This window comes from Chiloscyllium plagiosum, chromosome 31 (genome assembly GCF_004010195.1).
Source record: "Chiloscyllium plagiosum isolate BGI_BamShark_2017 chromosome 31, ASM401019v2, whole genome shotgun sequence".
Lineage (NCBI taxonomy): Eukaryota > Metazoa > Chordata > Chondrichthyes > Orectolobiformes > Hemiscylliidae > Chiloscyllium > Chiloscyllium plagiosum.
In genome coordinates, this window is record NC_057740.1 from 24,823,272 (window position 1) to 24,847,000 (window position 23,729).

The following is a 23,729-nucleotide window of genomic DNA, read 5'->3' on the forward strand; positions in this document are numbered from 1 at the left end:
TCATGAAGATGTTTCTCTACAACTCAGGATGCAAAACACCAATTAAATAACTGCAGCTGGAGAAACATACTACACATCTCACCCTAAAGATTGCAATACCTGTATTCTAACACTTACCACAAAAAAAAATCAACTTTTCATGAACCAAGTTTGCTTTATTTTCCTCCAATCATACTTAAAGAATGCTTCTGTAATTTCCTATTTAATACCACCCCCTAACTTCCCACTACTATTTGGAGGCCTACAAACAACTCCACTACTGCACTTATCATTTAGTCAACGATCAATTTCACCTATACTTAAAATCTTCAATGTTGTGGACATGGACCACAAACACTGGCTGTTTGGCTTTCCCACTTCCTGAATGTTCTGCAGCAATATCCTTGACCCTGACACCAGGGATGCTTTATTCCCTCTGGTGTCATATCAGTGGATGCAGACGTCTGTTCCCCTGTTACTCTTTCCTATTCTACTTAATGCAGTTATTACCTGACTTACTATAGACTTGGCTGTTGCTGCATTGCCTCGGAGAAACTATCCACCCTTAAAAGTACCCAAAGTGGAAAGTCTGTAATGCATTCCTGCCCTTAGTGTGACTGGTCCCTTGTACCTGTGCACCCTACAGCATAACCACCTCGACTATATCTGCCATCAATGATGATTTTAGCTTTTGAAATGCTCCACAATAATTCAGGATGCAAACTAAGTTGCTGCAGCTGGAGAAATATGCTACACAGTCCCTGACTTCACAGTAGGGTTTTTGCAGTACAGTGGTAATGTCCCTGTCTGAGCTAAGAGGCCTAGGAGAAAGTGAGGACTGCAAATGCTGGAGATCAGAGCTGAAAACATGTTGCTGGAAAAGTGCAGCAGGTTAGGCAGCATCCAAGGTGACTTCACAGTAGGGTTTTTGCAGTACAGTGGTAATGTCCCTAGGAGAAAGTGAGGACTGCAGATGCTGGAGATCAGAGCTGAAAACGTGTTGCTGGAAAAGTGCAGCAGGTTAGGCAGCATCCAAGGAGGAGAATCGACGGTTCGGGCATGAGCCCTTCTTCAGGAATCATAAGGGCTCATGCCCGAAACGTCAATTCTCCTGCTCCTTGGATGCTGCCTGACCTGCTGCGCATTTTCAGCTCTGATCTCCAGCATCTGCAGTCCTCACTTTCTCCTGGGTTCAACTAAGCAGGCCAATTAAAAAAGATTTCTGACTCCCTCTATCGCAGTAAGAACACTATAGGAAAGATTATTAAACTAGAGTGGGTTCAGAAGAACTTTACCAGAATGCTGCCAGGTATGGAAGCTTTGAATTATAAAGATAGGCTGGGACTTTTTCCAATGGTATATACCATTGAAAGGGTCTAGATAGGGTTAATGGTAGATATTGCCCGAGGATGAAGGTTGTAAGAGCAGGGGGCACATTAAGGGGAGAGATTTAAAACACAAGTGTCAAATCTTTTACCCAGAGGGTGGTTCATGTGTGGAATGAATTTCCTGAGGAATTGATGGAATTGGGCACAGTTACAATATTTAAAAGTCATTTGAGTAAATACATGAATTGGAAAGATTGAGGGAAGAGAGCCAGGAGCGGGCAGGTAGGACTAGTTTAGTTTGGGATTATGGTCAGAGTGGACTGAAGGGTTTGTTTCTGTGCTATTTAAGTGTAGCTAATACTTATCTTCGTATTTTAAGCATGAAAGCTAATGGCAACTCAGCCTATGGTGTTACTCTTTTTGAAAATCATCTGGATTAGGTTCCGCTCACCAGCTTCAGTATGTGAAGGTACCAAGTATGGACCTATAGCCTCTTACCAGGCAGACTACACTTCGATCCAACATTGCTCAGCCATTCCTCTCTCCACCTGCAAGCAAATTTAGTACTAAGGAGAAAACACACAAGTCTTAATCTAATGTGTGATCTGGTTACCAAGTCATCTGAAGAGATTTTACAAAGCACTTTTCACAACCTCTCATCATTCCCAGTTTTTTGAGGCAGTGTGTAATTTGAATAATATTGGTAATATATCCTGTTTACAAATGAAGTATTATGTTGATTGAAAAACCCGTTTGGACAGGTTATGACACATCTCTGGGGCAGGAAGATTTGAAGTGGATTTTACATTAGAAAATTAAAATGAGCTGTTCTAATGTAACTTGTAACTTATTGCTATCAATCATATGATAAACTGCCTCTTATATAGACTCTTTAGTGGATTTGTTCTATTTATTAACTAGTTAGGCCCTTCAATCTGGTCAAGGAAAGAGATAGCAGCACACTACTTCAAACAAAAAACTGTAGTGGCAACTCTGCAGCACTTACAAGAGGGTTAACAATTCTGGGCATCATTGCTAAATACCACAAGACTGGAGATTCAGAGCTTTGAAGACTTTGTTTTAAGCATTTTACTACATTGTAAAATCTATGCTCATATGGAAGTGTGGCCAAGGCAGGCAGCTTCCAGCCAATTCAACAGCTGTTTCAATTGTTCACCTCTTTACTGAGCACACATCTTTTCTTCACAATAGAAATACAATACTGTGATATTGCACGTTAATACCAAATGTTTAGTCCTGCACATGCATAAAAGCAAAGTTCTCTTCTGCACATACACAGTAACAAATATCCGCAGATGCTGCCTTCAATAAAGGCACCAAGATTGGAAGTATGCACTCGTGATTTGATTTTCAGGAAGCAGCACTGCTTTATCTGAGCGTTTGGCAGCACACTTCACCCCAATTGTGGCACACCAGGGGAAAATCACATTGAAGTCATCTATTAAAGGCCTGATTGAATACATAGATCATGAAAACAAAAAACAGTACAGATACTACAAGTGGTCCTATGAGCTTTTACTAACTACCTTGGCAATAAAGATCTTGCTCTTTCAAAAATTTTATAATAGTTCTGCATCCAAGGAATCCATACAGGACTCCATCAATAATTGTGACATTTAGAAAAATGTTATTTTGAAGCTTTGAAATCAGAATTTATACATGAACAGAATTGTTGCTGAAATGATCAGATTGAGATTGGGGTTACTGGTATTAGGTAAGTAGTTTTGAAATAATCAATATTGGTGTGCATTAAGTTTCAGCTAATCTGAGTAGGTTATAGGAACGTGGGTGATGAAAGGCAAAACGTACTGCATCTTCACTACAAGATCCTTTATGCACAAGTCTTCCACCAGTCTTAACAATGGGTACTAATTCATAGGTTGACCAATCACCATCAGGTAATAAAAGGCAGAAAAACTTGTCAGGGCTCACTAGCAATTTAATTTTACTATTGCAAACCAAGTAGGCCCTTAGAATCAGTCACAGTAAGAAGAGACAGAGATTTATAGTACCTAAACAGACCTTTTGGTCCAACTTGTCTATCCCAACCAGCTATCCTAACCTAATCTAGTCCCATTTGCCAGCACATGGCCCATATTCCCCCATTCCCTTCCTATTCATATACCTGTCCAGATGCCTTTTAAATGTTGTAATTGTACCAGCCTTCACCACTTCACTCTGGCAGCTCATTCCATATATAACACCACCACCTGCATGAACAAGTTGCCCCTTAGGTTTGGGTGAGAGGGGAGAAATTTTAAATGACCTATCTACTCTAGTTCGCTGGGTGAAAAACAGTGTCTCTTTACCTGCCCACATCCCTCATGATTTTACAAAATGTCTATGTTGTAGCAACATATAATGGCATGACAGTACATACAGCAGTTCCAGTCATTTTGCCTTAACAGTGGTCTGGATATACAGAGAATATATCTCAAAAAACAAACAACCACTTTATTGCAAATTATTCAATGAAGTGACCTCGCAGCACCCGGGTTCAATTCCAGCCATAGACAAGTGCCCATGTGGAGCTTGACTTTTTTTGTATCTGGCTTTCTCCCACAGTCCAAAGCTGTGCAGGTTAGGTGAATTGACCATGCTAAAATTGCCCAGTGTCCAGGGATGTCCAAGCTAGGTGGATTAGTTATGGGAAATGCAGGGATAGGGTTGGGTCGGTTATCCAGTTCAATTTATAGAGATTGTTAGTAAAAACTAAGACTTCAAATAGTATATACAACATACATACAAGACTGAATTGGAAAATCAGATCCTTTCTCGACACAGTACATGTGGCCACTGCACTGGAATGTCAATCTCAGTTATGTTCAAGTCTTAAGGGAGCCTTAAATCACAAGCTGAGATAAATACACAAAACAAAAGCACAGCAAAAGCTGCAGGATTGCATGCAGGAAGAACCTGCAGTTATAAAGCATGTTTTCTATTGCTAGACATGTCAAAACATTCACTTTAAAGTGAGTGATACAGTTTAACTAGAACACACGAAGAGGATATCAGTTTTGCTATAAAATATGGGAGTTGGTCTGGATACAGAATTCATTTAATCATGCTGGGGAGTTCCCAGATGTCCAACCGGATAATAAACTGAGAAATGCTTCTGACACTTAACATTCTCTAAATTCTTCAATGGAACTCAAACCTATGACATTCTTCTCAATGCTGGCAGGGAGTTCATTTATCACTCCTGGTCTATGATTGGTGTTGAAGTATCTATATGAGTTATAGAAGAGATTCAATGATAAAACATGACACATTTAGTGAATCTGGAGCAGTGATTAATAATACAATAGTGTATTAATAACTCATAGGATAAATAATAGTGACATTAAAACGAGACATGGAAAAGTGTGACCAGTTGGTCAATGTCACAAGAACATACAAACCTGAAACAGTGCAAAGTTACAATGTTGATCCTGTGCTACAAGACTGATGAGTTACGAGAAGTGACAAGATTGGGCCTCAGGTACAATTAATAATATATCTAACATTGTAGTTTAAATTGTGGTGTTCCAAAGATGAAGTCACATGCTCAAAATTAGTTAAACACAGGTTTCACACTAATGCAAAGACTATTAATATACATAATTTATCAAACTCAATTATGGAGATCCCAGTAAATAGTGAAGGCAAGGTTGGGAGGGTGGTTGAGTGCGCTGGCACTTTTCTACCTGAGTATCGATCACAATCCTTTCGTCCAAGAGAAGGACATCCTACATGGGATTTCTCTATCAGTATTCAACTATTTTCATTTGCTATTCAGAAATGCTGAAATTGTACTTCACAGAATTATTACTACAAGTGTAACAATTAAATCTACAGTGAAATTAATTTGGAATTGAGTGGATTAAACAATTATGTTGCAAAAAAGCACTTAGGTGGTAACTTGATTATCACTATGCGGAGTTGAAATTTGACATGTTTTAGAGCTAAAATACACTATTATAATTAATACACAACATGTATTTAGAAATACACAACTTTATTAAAAAGCAAAAAAACCCTTAAAAGCATTAATTTCTTGGGAAAGCAAAACACCAGAGACAAATTTGCAGATAAAATATTTTTAAAATGCCAGCTCAAAGAAAATTTATTCCTCCAAACATTTTAGCAGTAGTTGAAACGTAACTGAATTTACAGTACTTTAGAAAGGGGTGGAATGGCAGAAAAAAAAACAATTAAAAAAGCAGTTCCACTATAACATTACATACAAAGAAAACCCATTTTTAAAATGCTTGCCATTTAACCTTCACAAATTTCACAAAATGTAATAAGCACTAGGCAACTGTAATCACAAAAACATCCCTTTCCCTACCACATAATGTAGACGGTGCATATACTATGAAAAATTTGAAAAGCCAACTGAAAGTAGCCAGTGAATATCTAATTATATTTCAAATTCTACAGCCATGCCAAAATAGTCACAAGCCAATAATCAGCTTCTCATCTGTACATATTGATGAAATTGTATATATTCACTGAGTTTTTAAGACAACCACAGAAAGTATTTCCTTAACATTTGTGTTTATTTAGGACAACTTTTTTTTCTTCCACACCAAGCAGCATTGTACAATATAAGCTATAGCCACAAAAAGACAGACTGCATGGTACAAGTGCAAAGAAAATCTGATTTATCCTCCACTTATGTATTTAAAGATAACATCCATCTTACACAGGATATGTAGCCTTCTGATCAAATTATACAAAGTGATTAAACCTAAAGATGTCAAAAGTTGAAAGGAGTTTATAAAGAGTCCAGAGGAAAAAAAATCATTAAGTTCAGATTCTTGCACTTCACAATGGAGATATTTACTTTTCAATTCAAGAAATTTCCAAAATTAAATAATCCTAACTCCTGTCTGTAAACGTTTTGGGGATAGTATGTGCCCAGAATAATCAGGAGTGATAACACTATAATTGCGATCTCCTTTATCATATACCACAATTGCAGCATAAAATATTTATGGAATTTATTGCATTTTAATCTGTATTAACTCTGTGGATAATTTTAAAATAAACAATATCTACGCTCAGCTAAAACAGGCTACTCGATTTAGATGAAGCTGGAAGGTTACATAACACAAATTTAGATATTTACATAGTTTTAAATGCTCATTCAGGATGCAGTGCGATAAGGATTAAAACGTACTTGTGTGTTTCTCCTAACAGGCATTTTTGAAAGTAAAACTATGTTCAAATACCTTCAAATGCAGGTGGGGAAGTGAACAACATATAAAACACAATATTTAAAATCCAGCATATGATGGACATTACCTTACAGTGCTGAAAAATATCATCTGTGCCTTCTGATGGTTCAGAAAAAGTTTGCTTCCTTTTTCCAAAAAAGTTAAATATACAATTTTGTAACAAACAAAAACGTCCTCTGAAGTATTTGGGAATACTTGAGAAAATTAAGTAATAGCTTCTAATATATCTCAGGCATTTTGGTAATATATATATTAAAATAATAGTATTACTTTGTACAGAAGATTTTCCTTACAGTAAACTGAACTTGATAAATAGTGTACAGATCACAATAGATGTTTAATTCTTAAGGGGCAATCTCATTTACAGTTTCTGCATGATAGAGGCGCCCCAATGGATTGTACAAATTGATTTTGACTGCTTCAAAAAACAGTTTTATTACTACAAACCAACAAAAAAAAAAGACATAAATGCACCTTTATTTCTATTAAGTTATATGGCTCAGTTTTCACAGCATGTAATTACACCTCAATCTACCTATAAATTTAAGGCTACTTATGAGAACATCCTGCGACAGTTTGATGTTTTACTCAGTTACTGGTGAGCTAACTATCTACCAAATACTAGTGTGAATTTTGTCACATCGTATAAAACTGAAGTCAAATTTATAATCAGCTCATCTTATTATATAATTATATATATATATATTATATATATATGCTGCCTTGAAATTTCTGGTTGAATACATTATGCAAACAGTCAATCTGCAGTCAACGTCACTTAACTCTACAAAGTAGGTTCTATGGATTGAAGTCCAATTCAACACCACCTTCTTGAATAATTGAGATTTCTTACAGTTTTAGTGTCTATTCAATGGAGCAGTACTGTGGATTTTTGTATGATTTGAGTTGCACCTCAAAAGTAGAGTTTATAATACCTGATAACTATTGCATCTGTACAGTAACAGACTAAAGGTCTCATATTAGTCAACTATTTCCTAGTTCAATTACCCTCTTAACTATTTCAGATAGGAAGAAAAGACTTCATTACAGTCATCTTTCCTCTTCTCAAGATCCCATGACAATTCGTGGGGTCTTGTCCAGAAAATATAGAAAGGGAAGTAAAACTCTACTGTATTACATTATGGGATTTTAAACATGAATAAATGAGTTTCAAGTAAAGTTCAAAACATTAACACGATTAATGCACTGAAGCTGGTAACCAGTCAGTGGAAGGTGTCCAATCAATGTTTGCACTTGAACACTTACTACTTTAACTATAATGTGCACCATGTAGCACTGAACATGAAGTAGGAAATGTGTCACTTTTTTAGCGCTAGTCATGCATCAAGGTGCATACACACTGAAGGACCAAACTCTTTAGAAACAGTGTCCCCAAACTATGAAAAGCCAATATTTCTGCTCACACTTTTACAAGCTTTCAGTTTATTACAATTACTCAGTCACATATTCAAATTCCCACATAGCCACCACTAAAACTAAACAATCTTCTGGATATCCTAAAAGCAGAAACAATTAATTCTTTCAGCTAACAGTTTTTAAACTGCAATATGGTTTCAAAACAGTCAGCAGAACCACCCACATTCATTTTGTAGGTTATTAATTTATGGAACATGCTGGATAATGCTTTAAAAAAATGAAACATGGGCTCCTGCGTGCTGGACTGCAAATACCGGACATGCGAATCAGCTCCACCAAGACAAACAGCTCTTTGCTGGCCCTAGAGTATTTAAGTCACCCACAGTTACTTATTTAATAATTGTTATAATTACAAAAATGCTTGGCATTGGTCTTACTGTAGTTTGGTTAGTGAATATAATTACATAAAATTACTGCAATTTATTTGCTTCAGACCTTGTAAAAAAAAAAGCTTTTTAAAATAATTTGATAAAAAAACATTTAGCTTCAAGCACAATCCAATATTGAATTCTTGAACCAGAGTTTCCTTTTGTAAGGATATTAAAAAACTTGAGGTACTTTTTAAAACTGGATTAGTAAAGATGTCCCACTTGAATGTATAAAACTTTGTGAAAAGGAAAATTTTAAATATAATTTTTTTAAAATGATGTACAGTCTATGAAATCCCATTGAATTTTAAATTTCAGCCTTTTTACATTTTGCTCTCTTGGGTTGTTTATACATAATACATACTTCTTGAACAAAATGTGTAGAAATTGACATAATTTACACTTCATTGTGTACTAAATTTATCAGAAAATCAATGTGCTATTGCTTACAATTAAAATTACACAGCAATAATCAAAATGTACAACAAATCTTTATCTAATGGTATTAGATTACATTGCTACAATTGCAATTTACAATGCTATAAAACACCATTAAATGAATGACAAAAAGACAGTGATGACAGTATTTTTGTGTTATCATGAATGACCATTTAACATACAAAAGATCTGAAACAGTGGAAGAGAAGAGCCGGATTGTACTTGTATAAAGTAAACTGAAAAAAGGCTGAGCAATATTTGCATCAAGTACCAATCTATTAACAAGTAATGCAAAATATTACAAGGATATCACTTGTTGCTGAGAAACAGGTTGCAGCTATTCAGCTTTCAACTTTTCAGAATAAGCACCAGGGAACAGAATCCACAGAGGCACAGTTTGTGGTGGTTTAAATAGCACCAACAGCAGGCTAACAAATGAATGCTGGTGTGCGCTGCACTTCACACTTCAAAGCCTCTATCGGCTTGTTGGAACAATGACAAGCCCCAATCACTTGGGGGAGAAAAGATAAATAGTTTCTAAAACATCATACAACAGGAGCCAATTGTTTTGCAGCAACACTAAAAACCAATTCACAGTAAAATGTATTTGCTTTTATTTTCCAGTAGTAAAGAAGCAAAACAATGTTTGCAGGCCACTCAAGCACCTTTTGTTTGATGGAGTGGATGAAGTTGGTCCACATCGTCCTTGCATAGGTCACATTGTTTTGAGGTAGAATTCCTAATTACCTACAAATAGAAGGGGGAAGTAAGTTATCTACCTTATACTATTAATTACAGACTTGTTTCAAATTCAAAAACCATAATACAAGGATTAGGCAAAGGAGAACAAACCTCCATGTCAACTTTAACAACAAATTACAATTTAACACAGGTCATCAGCTTTTAAAGTCTGGAGATTCATACATCCCAAGTAAAAAAATAATAAAAGCTAAACCACAAAATATCAACAAGTTTATTTTCAACAAGAAAAGTTCCACTAAAAAGCATCAAGTATTAGCATTTCATATGAAACTCAAATGACTAAATCACTGAAATCCTGAATGTGTGTGTTAATCATAATGCCAGTACATTATTGTTGGGAAAGCAGGAAACTGAGGAAGCTAGAACCTGAAATATTTTTAAAAATGCAACATCTGTGGAGCAAGAGAAACAGAGTTAACGTTTAAGGTTTGTGACTTTTCCCAATTCTGATGGAAGATCACAGACCTGAAAAGTTAAGTGTTCCTATTAGTATTGGAACTTTGCTCAGTATTGAAAAGCAGTTATTTTAAATTGAAAGGGATATTTGCCTCTGCATTCGGGTTTGAAGCACATGCACATCTTACACAAATGAAAAAAATTCCTAAACCATGTGAGATACTCTGGATCTTAACTTTTCAGTTAGTCAGTTTATACATACTAAGAGTTTGTATGTCATCACACATAGCTGTACACATTTGGATAATATATTTTAGCCTTGCACGTTTCTAACCTTACCTTATAAGACTGATAAAGTACGTGAGTTCTTAGCGAGGTTTAACCCCAGAGAAATGTGTAGCATAAGGAGACTGCATGCCAAGTGTGACCCACATTGCAGATGTATTTGTGCTGGACTGAGGGATGAGAGGTGCTGTCTGAGCAAGCGCTGAGCGTGACAAAGGTGGGTGATGCACTGTAAAGGAAGGGTGAGAGGCTTTGGGCTGCAGGGATGCAAGCTTCATGGCTAATGCTGTGTTAGCAGATTGAAGCGAGGCAGTTGAAGAGGAGCAAGAAATGGAAGAAGACAAGTATCCATCACTAACAGCGGACATATTACGGAAAAGTGAAGGATCAGGACTGTTTGAATTTAACAGTGGAGGTGGCGGTGGTAAGGAAATATTTGGGGGAGGCGTGTTAAGCACAGACTGCGTAGGTGCCCGGGTAAGGTACGGGGCCATTCTGCTCTCAGCAGAAGATAATGTACTGGAAGAAACAGACAGAAATGAATGGGAAGTTGTAGGTGCAGTCTGTAGTGGGTTAAAGTTTAACATCGTGCTACTAGATACTGGAACATTGCCGAAATTGGCTCCAAACTGATGAGAAGAGACTGAAGGCACCACATGGTTAAAAATACCTGAAATAGGAGAGAAAAAACAGCTCAAAGATTTTTGACTAGCAGGAAGCAAAGCATCAATATAGCAGCTAAGCCCACACTGGAGCTGTTTTGTCCAGCAAGCACAGTAAAAGCAACAAAAGAAAAGTTATCAAAAAGCAAAACAATTCAGGTTACCCAAAGCATAGCAAATCTCCTTTTCAGTCAACTTCTAGTTTATCAAAGGAAAAGTATACTTTTTATATAATACAAAATGTAAACAATACTTTAAAATATGTTTTTACCTACCATGTACTGAAGGTTACTTGCAACAGTTTTGCTTCATTGTCACTGTCCTCATCTACGAAATTTTCCTCTCCTCACGAATTAACAAATATTTGCACTTTTTTATATTTCAGTAATTACTCTGAATATGTGCATCTACTTGATGACTGTTACTATACTATTCAATCATGGAAAACAGATCCCTGAAAAACAAATCCTTCAGAGAGAGATCACTGGTCTTACATGAAGGCCACTGGATGGGGACCCCAGGATGAAATTCATAAAAACCCCAATTGGAGAATTTACCCTCTTCTCCAGTCAGTTTGCTTGGCTGTGGTGTCTTCCTATAACACTAAGTTTATATTCATGATCATTTCCCATCATCTGTGCATTCCAGGGAGCTTAATCCTATCTAAAATGTTAAACATATTGGGATCAAACACTATCAAAGTACTTTGGAGTGCTTCATAAAATTACTTAGGATGATTTGCAATAATGTGCTCGAAAAGACAGTACTGTATTACAAAGTCTATGTCCTACTTCGAGTATTAAACCAGCCACTTGGAAAAACAGAATTCAAAGATGAATTGTACGAAAACAAAAACCAGTTTTATAAAAAATAAAATCTAGACTTTTAATATTTACTACTTAATGCTACAAGTTGCCAACAGAAGATACACTTTGCTTGCAGTGGTAGTATTGGAATTATTTCTGTTTTTTATGAACAAATCTAAATTTGCACTGTCTTTTTCTGTTGAGCACCTCAGGGGTCACCCAGATGCCTTCCAATAATCAAGATTAAAAGATGGTCTTTAACAACAAGTATGTACAAATGAAGGGACCAACCAATACATTTTTGTTTAGAAACCTAAACTCCATACCACATCAACGAACTGCTCCACAATTCAAGATTTTGTTTTCACTGCCTATTCCATGGGCAGTTCCAAGAACTGATCAAATGTTGCTTAAAGCATATTTGTCTCCATTTATTTTTAATGAGTTGGCACCTCTGTCCGGAGAGCATGGGGGTGTTAACACAAATATGGTTGCTCTTTCCTTTGTGTGGAATCTCAGATGCTGCTGGAGATGAAAGGCAGTGTGGAAATATGGCTGTCTTAATGTCAGCCAGTTGTTTGCTGATATCTCTAAATAATTAGTTGCAAGTGTGTAAAGTAGTTAAATTGTAAGATGGAATTGAGAATTTGAGAATTAGGAATTAGTGGAATTTCCTTTTAAAATCACACAAAAAGGTGTCACAAACTTCCCCCCCCCCCCCCCAAAAAAAATTCTCCTCCTTGTCCCTTTGGTGTTTGTTCAAGTTTCAAGGACCCTTCTAACAATGTGCCAAATTTGAAATAATTTTTGTACTGAAGGTGGCGAGATAAATTTCCCAAAGTCCTATTTCATGGAGCCATAATGCAGAAGTTCAAAAAGGATGCAATAATAGAACTGAGTTTAATCTCTTTTACCCCTTTCAGTCAGCAGAAAGAATAAAGCTTGAGAAAGTATTTCACAAGACAGAATGCAGGTTGATAATCAAAAATCCTCTTGAAGCCCCACTGTTTCAGGCAATGAAATAAAACTCTGCAGCAAATAGTATCAATGCAATTGACTCGGCTGAAGTAGAGTTTGCACCGCTCAATTATTAATCTGCAACAAAGCAGCACCGATGTCAACAAAGACTGAAAATAGATGATGGAATGTGACAACAGTTGCATGTTCAAATCTAACTCTGGGATGGAGGGGGAAGTGGGAGGCAGTTGTGTGCACGTCATGGATATCAGAGGGCCAAATGAATGCTGAACAAAGATTTTAGGTGCTGTTCTTGAAAGACCACAATCAATGGCATGAAATGGTGTAGAACAAGTCTTAATTGAGGATATAACTAGTATCAATCCCTTGTGCTGCATCGTTAAGCACTGCTCTTGGAAGATTGCCTGTCACACCATGGTTAAGTCCAACCACAATTCCATATTGTTCAAATAATGCTTTATGATAAACAGAATAAGAATTAGTTATATCCACCAACACTTGCTCTAAAACATGATCATTGGTCACTTGCACTTGGAACAAGTCCAAACTGCTGTTTTGCTTGGCTTGAGGAACAAACATTGAAATTCGCTTTGATCGTTCTAGAGTGGGAGAAATGGAAGGTAATTCAATTAGATAGGTATTTAAATAAAAGAGTATGGATCAGTCATTAACAAGGTATGTCAAGTAGTGAACTTGCACAGTGCTCGTTCAAACCAATATCGCAATCAATTTTGTAGGCCAAGGCCAGAATAGTAGCTATTAGCAAGGGTGTTATTCTGTAGGTTTCAGCACCGTCACCAGTCAGTATGAAATGGGTTTCCAGAAAATAGCTTAAAAAGTTTTAAAATTTAGGTTTTCATGTACAACGCAGATGAATCCACAAGTTTTGGAGCTGGTTGTTCATAGTTGTACAAAAACAGTGATTGTCATCCTCACCACTCCATGTTCTCTGGAAAACATATTCAAAAAATGACCCTGTCCTCTGCAGATGGAAAGCACATATCCAGGCACTGCAAATTTTTCAATTAAAACAAAGCCTGGGAGATAACTATTTTCAAGTACATTGTCCATGGCAACACCTCGACCAGAGTCCATTTGCTATTCGACACCCTCTCTCGTAGTACGTTGATGATCCCTTTGAAATTTGGCCTTCTTACACCTGTCCTGATGAGTGCAAGTCAAAAGACCCACACTTAATGATATTCAAAGGTCTATACTACCTTTAGACATGCTCTTCTCTTTCCTGCATTTGCCAGTAATTCAGTGCTGTAAATACCAAAAACGATTACATAGTTTCTAATTCTGCCCTCATCTTAATCTTTTCCTTTCCACGACAATTAGATAAAGCAGAGATGGTCACTAACCTTTCATTAAAAACCAAAACTACAAACACTGACTTGGGCAAGAGTCACCTCAAAAATCTCAAAAGATAATGTTAAGATCAACCATCTGGGAATTGGACCAAGAATAATGCAGTTTCATATCCTTAGCGTTATGCTTCTTCATACCTTCCAACAAAAAAAACCCCAGCTTTTTCATCAGGAAAATATTCACCAAGCACAAGATAACTGGCATTTACACAGCACTTCTCACAATCAGTTTGCCTTAAAGTACTTCACAACCAATGAAGTACTTTTGAAATGTAGTTATTGTTGTAATTTAGAGAATGAAAATCAGTAAAAATCTCAAAGTTCAGTACTATTACATTAGGTTGCCTGGAGGGTAACACTTCTTCACCAAGAACACAAAATGCTTCTGGATGAAGTCCTGTCCAAAAAAAGACCTATTATCCTTCCATTACAGCCTCTCCAGCATTCTTGCCTTTTATGGAAGTCATTACATACACACCCTTAGCATTATGAAAATAAACTGCCTCTGAAAGAGGGAAGTTCAGAGAATTATAATTCTCTTCTCCTCGCACCAACATATTAGAGTGTAATGAATAATTGTGAATCTGCCAACCCATTAAAAAAAAGGGTGCAGACAAACTGATCCCAGACCTTGATCAGCATTAGTTCAGGGTCTTGAATCATTCAGAAACCTCATTTAAGCAGAGTCAAATGCTCTTCTGTATATCCAATGAATATTACCTTAATGCAAGATATTACAATTATTTTCACACCTATAAATTCATAAATAAACCATCAAAAGCCAAACATTTTATCAAATACATGCTTTTGTTCTCAATACGGTTTCCTTCATTTGAATACTTAGCTAGATTTTGTACATCTTACTGACATGAAATAATGTATTCATCATTTTTGGCATTGATGTTTCACTAAAAGCAGCATTGCCTATAATGTTCAGGTTCAAACTCAAGCAGCAATCACATAATCCTTGTGTTATGAAAGACAGTATAGAAAAATCAATCTTAAAAACAATGTAAATATACTCAACAAATCAAGAAGCCACAAGGTTCCACACGTTGCACTATATTATGTCAGATTTGTACTCAACTTGCAATAGCAATTTTAGTGTTAGCTGACAGTCACTAAACATCTGCTAGACTATGACACTGTTTTCTGAATGATTTGCAGCACAAAAAGGAATAATAATATTTACACCTGTGGTCAATTTTTTTGATCTGACCAGAGCCATTTCCAACAGCAAACAGAAAATATAGTGCAATTCGCTGTAAATCCCAATACAGATCTCAGTGCTACTTGCTAACATTTAGATGTATTTCTATGACAGACATTATGGAAATCTGAAATGGCTGCGCTCAATTTTAAATCTACATTTATTTTCATATCAAAGAATGCCAAGATTTTTGATATTTTTCCAACAATAAATTCCAATGCTCACATTTATAGTTTTTCAGTTTAATTTTTTTTATCCATGCAACTCTAGAATTTCATTCACACTCTCTCCCTCCCCATTCAAGTGTAAAGGTGGAGAAAGAGTCCAGGGACATTAGAGATCTGAATATGGGGAACATGGGAGTGAAATTTCATAGTATAAGTGCATCTTACAGCAGATCTCATGGACCAGGAAAGGGGTATGCTGTTCTCACCCCCAACCCCACCTCAAGAAAGCCTCATCACCCCACTACCAATCATAGCCCTCTCTTTCAATTTCCTAGCCAAACTTCAATCATGAATCTAGTCCTCTCTCGCTCCTCCTCTCAACTCAAGGACTGTCAGTGTGAGAAATACAAGTTCTTTTAACGGTAAACAAGGAAGTATTTTTAAATCAATCTATTCATACTATTACACCAATCTGGAACAAATGGGCTTGAACCTGGGCCTCCTGACTCAGAAATGGGATACTACTGCTGCATCATAAAGAGCCCTTCCAAGGACAAACTAGAATAAGTCAGGTTGATGATTTAGTGACAAGGAAAAAAAAAGTCAAGTGTAAGAGCTCTTCTGGATAATTAAAAATATGGGCTGGAGTCAGGGTTCTAGTAGTAGTGGTCTTACCTGAGCCAGAAGCCCCAGGTTCAAGTCCCAGCTGCTCTACAGGTGGGTCATAAGCCTGAACAGGTTGATTAATAAATGGTTTGGTTCTTTACACTGGTCTTCGAGAGAGGGAGGACATGGTGTCCACTGGTACTCTCGAAGCTTTTCAGGACAAGTGGGCACCATGGGCTGAGATGCATTATATTCCCAGTCACATGATATTTTCATTTCATTTCTTAGTTTTCTTCTTTTGGTTTTCAGTTACTGGTGTTCCTAATGCACCAGAAAAGCTAAATCAGCAACTCACAAGCAATCCCTTAAGACCAAAGGATGCAATCCATTTGAACTCAAACCTGTTGATCCACAACTCCATTTGTTTGCTTAATCCCACTTGCTTGGTGATTTTGATTTCACCATGTCACTCTCTCCATTTCAACTCCTGATTTACAGCTACGAGTAGAATGTTTTTGTATCGTGTAAGAAGACAGAAGTGTGTCTTTTCATTTCATCTGCCATTTCCTTATTACCTTCCACTAACTCAGTTTTCCTTCTCCAGAGAAGCAATCCTCAAATTTATTTACCCTTTCCTTTTTTGAGAGCAATAACGTAGACACTCTTCATATCCATTTTTACATTCCTTACTCATTTCTTCTCATACTATAGTTTCCTTCTGCCATTCTTTATATTCCCATCATCTGACCTGCCACTCATTTATGCCTTCCTTCTTACCCTGCCCACCTTTGATGCTTTCCCCAATTTATTTAGTTAACAACAGATGATGGGCTTTCCCTTCAGAATTTATCTGCAGTCCTCACTTTCGTCTAAACCTCACTAAGACGCTGCTGTGGGGATCCAATTAAGAAACAAACATGCTTCAACTGGAAACAATTTCCAAGCATTTGAATTGGAATTTATCCAAATTAAAATCTACAACTTGTTTGATCGGTTATTGATGAATGGAATTGAAAAGGGTGCAAGTGCACAGAAAATTGATTGGTTTCCAAATGCTATTAGGTAATCACTGTCATGTTTCATTTTCATGGCTGAACATTTTTCAATTTAGGAAATGAAAGTAAAAAGTTAGGCCAAAAATGTAATGCAAATTCAACAGGTTGAATTTCAGTTTCTTTTTAAAACTGTACTGCAGCACAGTTCTCTCTCCAATGCCCCCAGAAAAATGGATCAGATGCAACTTAATTTTATCGAGCATTGTCCATGCTTTATAAAAAGCCTGTACCATAATCATCACGTCTCGAGGGATGATAAGGCTGTTCTACAACAACAGAGTCAGTCATGCTGGTATGCTTTTAGTGAATAACCTTTGCTAGTGTACAAATCGGTTTTCATGAATACAGAAATTAATTAATTATCTATCCTTTTAAGAAAAAAAAAGGTATCAAGGAAAGAACTGTTTGCAAATTACCTGCATCATAACAAAACAACGACAATAAGGAATTTTAAAATTTCTCTAATAGCTTATGGGATCCTAAAATGTAGGATATCATGGAAAATTGAGTACTACCATTGATTACACTGATAGTTGATTGGAGATAGCGAGTCAAATATAACCTTTTGAAATTTTCCTCCAGCTAATATCCGACAGGAAAGGAATTCAGTGTTTCAGTGCAAGTGGGCATGAGCTTACCCTACAAAATTGCCCCTCGTTGTCCATTAGATTACAGAAAAGTGACTAATCAGGGAACCATCTCAAGCAAAACTCTGTTCATTCAGTTTACCAGAATAGTGGATAAATATCTTCTGAAAAGGGCCTTGTTTCAAATGGTCATATTAATGTGAAGTTCACATTTATGGAATAGCACAAAACTTTGATGTGAATCTATTTTCCTGCTGACCCAAGTACTGTTTCTATCAAAATAGATTAAGGTTTATTCAAAATACTATGAAATCTTTTAGGTTCCCTTTCAAAATGTACAAACTTCTTTACAATATAAAGCTCCCTTTATAGATGCTATTTCAGCTCTTTTAACTGCAGTACACTCTAAAGTACCTCCTACAGTCCCACCAGCATTGCTAACATTCAGAAACAAGCAACACAGTGCAATAATTAGTCAACCTAATGCCACAACTATAACAAGAACCATGCTTGCAGTAACTAGTGTCAATCCAAAGGACTGTATACTATTCACCCCAGCACAGAGCTCAAGTTAACCTGCATTGGGTGCTGTGATACTGGGATAACCTGACCAGGCAAAGAACTGCAACAGAATGATATGATTATGTTTGAATAAAACATAGTGCGTGATTAGTTTAGCTAACTGCTATTTGAAAAAAATTGCAATTGGCACATTTTTATGAAGTATTCCTCCCAAAGGGATTGTGGACTTGCGAAATAAAACTTTTAATTTTTTTTGACATTTCTTATTCTCTTCCATGCAACTTGCTCATCTTTACATTATACGGTTTTGCACATTTCTCTAATTGGCCTCTCAGACATTTTATGCTCCCTACATTTTCTTTACCTTTGACCCCTGACTTGCTCAGCTCATCGCCTTTTGCACCAGTCAACCCATCAGGTTGCTTCTTGTTTGAGGAGAGATTGGAGTCAATATTGGAGTCGACTTTGTTCCTGGTCAGCTGGTACAGTGCACTGGAATTCAGCCCCACCATCTCTGAAGTTTTACGAGCTAAACAAGCACCTTCATTATAATCATGTAAACTGATATCTGCAGATCGTCCAGAATGGTAATTAAAAGTGATAGGTGAGACTGCATGACAACCATTTTCCTCCACTGAGACTGGGGTGGTGATGTGCTTCCTCTGATGGGATCCCATTTTAGCATCACTGACTGAAAGTTCACCTGTAACAGGCCTGGTGCCAAAAGGAGATACTTGGCATAAAGCAGCTGCTGACTGAGATGTGTTGTCAGAGTTCTTCGTCAAATTGATATCAGATATTGGAGAGAAAGTGGATTTCCATTTACTACTGTTAGTTGTATTACTGCAACTGAGTCCTTGCTTCCGCACTGGTAAGCTTCCACCTATAAAAATTTAAAAACAAAGTCAGTCTAAGAAGAAAATAGGTGTGATAGAAGCAATCAAAACATTTTTAAACTGCACTTTCAAAATAAGGTTTATTCATAATTCCCATAAAAGTTTCACCAAAACGTCTGGGTGTGATTTAATCCTTTAATAGAACTATATCAAACTTCAATGCACAAGTCAGATTTCTAGCATTAAAAGACCCAAGGCTAGAAAAAGCTTTCCAAAAGTAAACAAAAAGTGAAACAAAAAGTGAAAAATATAAAAAAGGCACATACTGGAACTGCGCAGACAGTATGACCATGCCTATTTAAGCTCATTCATTCAGGGAAAATAAAATTGCCTCTTCACCTTGGTTTCTCTCAAAATCACAAAGCAAACTCAAGGGGTCAAATGTTTACTCCTGCATCTACTTATTTTCTTACACTAACCCCCATGATTTTTACTTCCAGTATTCCAAGCATTGATCATTTTTTGATTCAAGATCTTCATGACAAAATTATAGAAGTTTCCATTCACTGGTATTGGCCTTATCTAGATTTGTTTGGTCTGATCTCAGCAAACCCTAAACTACTGCACAAGGTTGGCTACTCTATTGCAGTTTAATATTCCACACAACTATAATAAAAAAAATCCACTCAGGTGGGTTAAATTACAGCTAAATAATCTGTATTTTTCCCTTGTAACAAATGGATATATGTACATAGGCTTGGTTTTTCCCAGCTTCCATTCTCAATTGGTCCACATCTATTTTAAGGTGGCAACTACTTCATGCCGAGCATGGTACACTCTCCAACTGAAATTTTTCTGATTCTGTAATATGTGTGCTGTATTGTCAAATTGAGTCCATTATCTATTATTTCCTCCAGATATTTTACAATTTAACTCTCAGCTTTTAAAACAAACATACACTGGCCCTCATTTTTCTTCCCAACACATAGCTTTCACTTAGTTGTATTTAATTATATCTGACACTCTTCTACCCTGTTATGTTTGATCAATTAGCTTTAGTCAGTTCTGATCTACATCCTCCAATTCAACTCACCTCCAGATTTTGATATCTGCAAATTCCAGTGGTTCATGATGCATGTTTTAATTCAAGTATTAAAATATAGTTTGACAGCTTCTGTAAGTTCTTTGACATATTCAGCCCTTGCATCAAAAATATAATTCCCAAATATTTCTCAACAACATTCATTGTTTTCTTTCTTGCAAACTTTATTTTAAAATTCACACCCAAATATTACTTAAGTTTTAGTTTCAGTAGCAACCTTTTGAAAGGCGGCATTTGGAAAATCCAAACCTAATCTCATTTGGGATGTCAATTCTTCAAGTGAAGGACATTGAGACATGGCCTTATCTTTCATAACGTACTGGCTGTTTATGTGCTAAATTATTAAAGTTTGCTTTTTCCAAGATTTAATTTGTCATCTTTTGGAATATACATTAATTCAGCTTCATTAACTTATTCAAGACGACAGTGAATTATTTGCCAAATTTTATCACTATCCTCTCCTGGTCTTTGGAATAAATAAATGGATTCCTGAAAATTTGCTTATTGTAAGCATTCTATGGGGAAACACTGATGCCAAATTTCGTACAAATCCTTTGATTATTAATGTTGAAAAATTACATTCTATTAAGTCAGGCATTGTAGGAATAATTCAAATCAAGTACTGTACTCTTGCTTTTAAAACAGTGCTACTTAGTTTTCTTTAGACTCTGTACTTATTCATTTCCAGGTTCCAACTTCCCCTCCTGATAAGATTATTTGCATATCTGAAGTTTCCCCAATTTCTTTCCAATGGATTTGTTCATCTTTCTTTTTGCAACATTTATAAAGCTCTCCTCACTCCAGTACCTATTCACTTTGTATATGCTTTGTTATCCCACTTGGGGAATATATTTATTAACTCATGCTTGGTCATCTTAGAAATATATGCCTTCACACTATTGTAGCTTTGAAGATATACCATTTTTCCCTAGTTTACACAAGAACAAATGTTTCCTCTAGGTAATGTCTGAAAGCTACCCAGAGCGGATCCTGGGGACTGTCATCAAATTTACAATCAATTCCAAGTATGGCTGTGATCAGAATCAACTTGGGAATGACATAGCTTTTAATATCTGGTGAACTATTATATCATTTAGTCTCAAGTCAAGTTGAGAAATGTGTTTCCTGGCTTTCATGATCAAATGTATTGTGAAACAACCACTTACCACAAACAACTGTAAGCCACTTAAGCAATTCATATTTGCTTGATTGAAATCCCTCATTAATATAGCTTTCCTAGTTTCACATAATCTGTTCATCTTATCATGAAGTACTTTGTATTATGCTAATTCAAATTCTGATTCAATAACAATCATGTATGTTAAATTTGAGTGAACAGGTGGAAGAAAATTAATGGAGGCAAACCTGGCTCAGTTTGTAATTCAAAAATAAGTGTCCTCTGTATGCATCACAACCTATAGAATATGGGGAAATGGCTAACCAATGATGGTTTGAAACATTTAGTTGAAAATAAATGTCAGGTTCATTTTGCTTTGACTGCACCGCCTCAATTCTCTCACCTTGATTGTCATCTCCACAAACGATTGAAATTTCTTTACTTTCAATTGATACAGTACACTGATTTTGCACCATTTTTTTGTCAATCCTGAAAAAAATAAAGACAAAATGTACTGATTGCTTCATTGACTGTGTGCTGAACTTCACATTAGCGTACAAATTTGGCTTCATTCACTGGAGGACGAATGAAGTCAATTTCAGCTGCTGAGATGAATCCCATGGCAAAAAAACAGTACTGCAACATTTGAATAGGTCATTTGTTTTGAGAATTTAACCAATAGTTGCAGGAAAATTGCCTTGAAAGTTGGCACTTTTGACAAAACCCCACTGGTCATATTATCATAGTTGCCCCTACCTACCATTAATGCACAATACAATCACTTGAAACAATGATTGTATTTTAAAAGTGCAACTGCTTTTACATCCAATTATAGTTTAAAGCAAGGTTAGGCTATAATGCAAATTACAAATAAGTTTATATCTGAGACTAGTTTTATTTACAGAAAAAAGTGGAAACTAATTTGAATGTGTACACTTTGCCAAAGGAAACATAAAACATACTGAAAAGGGTTAATTTCCCTGAAATAGGCCACTAGCCCTTTAGAAAATGTGATAGATCGTTCACTATCAATGTCCCTTAAACGTTTGAAAAAGAACTCCACCCATGGCACACAACTGGCAGCGGTTCAATATTTACTATCAAAGTTAGCAATATTTCAGCAACCTTCAATAAAAAGTCTCAGCATTCTCTTTTTATTTCAAACTATATTATTACATACTTATTCACAAAGATTATTAATCAGATGGCTGATGCAGTCAATGTACCTTCCTGAAATCTGATTGTTTAGCAAGAAGGTCCCAAAATATATACATATATACACACACCCAAGGAGAATAAAAAGGTGGTTCTTCCAGCATCGTTTCACAGAATACAAGAATTCCAATCTTTAGTTCCAAAAATGAGTTCCATACTTTATTTCCCTCCCCACAGTTACTGAGTTTTTACAACAATTTGGGTTTTCTCCTCCAATCTTATCGATTCCAAGTGACATTCATGTACAGGCAGAAAATGTTCAATACATCATGCTACATTTTCTCTTGTAAAATAGGCCTGTTTCATTTCATTGGGAATTTGGAGAAAGGGAGGGCATTTACATTTGCTCAAAGTTAAGGGTTTTGATTACAGAGAAAATCATTCAGCCTATCAAAGCTGTGCCAGCTCTCTGCACAAGCGAAGGCTAGTGCTTGTGATTAATAGAAATGTTTCCAAAGAGCAGCGCTGTGCCCTCATTCACAGAAAACAATGCAGAATATCTCCGACAAATATGAGGAAATCAAGGATCTTGTGGAACTGACAAGCTAAACAAAAGTAACATTAATAGAGAGATTTTTTTGACAAGGTAGTTGATTGAGGTCTGATGAATCTGAATGATCAAGCCACAATAGAGATAGTGGATGCCTCAGTGACCATTAGATATAGGCGCAAAGTTAGGTCATTCAGCCCATTGAGTCTGCTCCACCATTCAATCATGGTTGATGTTTCTTAATCCCGTTCTCCTGCCTCCTCCACATAACCCTTGATCCAGTCCCAACTCAAGAATCTTCCTCTGCCTTGAAAACATTTCATGATCTGGCCCCCATAGCCCTCTGCAATGTGTTCCACAGATTAACCATTCTCTGGCTTCCACCTATCACATTTCCGACGCCCCTCCCCCAAGTCCCTCCTCCCTACCTTTTATCTTAGCCTACTGGACAAACTTTCCTCATTCCTGAAGAAGGGCTTATGCCCGAAACGTCGACTCTCGAAGTTCTACTATGCTGCTGGTGTCTTCAACCGTGAAAATTGATGCAAAGCATCTATTCAGGTGTTTCACCATTTCTTAGTTTCCCATTGCTACTTCTTGAACTTCATTTACTAGTGGTCCAATGCCCACTCTGGTCTCATTTACTTTTTATATATCTGAAAAAAAATTCTCAACCTTCTTTTATATTACTTGCTAGCTTATTCTCATATTACATCTTTTTAAAAAAATTATCTGGTTTTTAAAAGATTCCCAATCCTCTGGGTCCCCAC

General features: G+C 36.5%; 1 protein-coding gene across 6 annotated transcripts in view; it reads right to left on the bottom strand.

Moving 5' to 3' along the window:
* Positions 1 to 5,838: 5,838 nt before the first annotated feature.
* The window catches only part of dot1l (DOT1-like histone H3K79 methyltransferase), a 98,454-nt gene continuing 80,563 nt past the window's right edge, over positions 5,839 to 23,729 (bottom strand). For 5 of the 6 annotated variants that reach the window (XM_043721189.1, XM_043721188.1, XM_043721192.1 and 2 more), the window contains 4 exons: positions 21,658 to 21,743; positions 18,564 to 19,082; positions 10,291 to 10,906; positions 5,839 to 9,540 (listed from right to left, as the gene is read on the bottom strand). In XM_043721189.1, coding sequence (XP_043577124.1) covers positions 10,320 to 10,906; positions 18,564 to 19,082; positions 21,658 to 21,743 — 1,192 coding nt within the window. In that variant the 3' untranslated portion in view covers positions 5,839 to 9,540; positions 10,291 to 10,319. The remainder of the gene's footprint in view (positions 9,541 to 10,290; positions 10,907 to 18,563; positions 19,083 to 21,657; positions 21,744 to 23,729) is intronic. The other variant, XM_043721193.1, reaches the window with a different exon arrangement.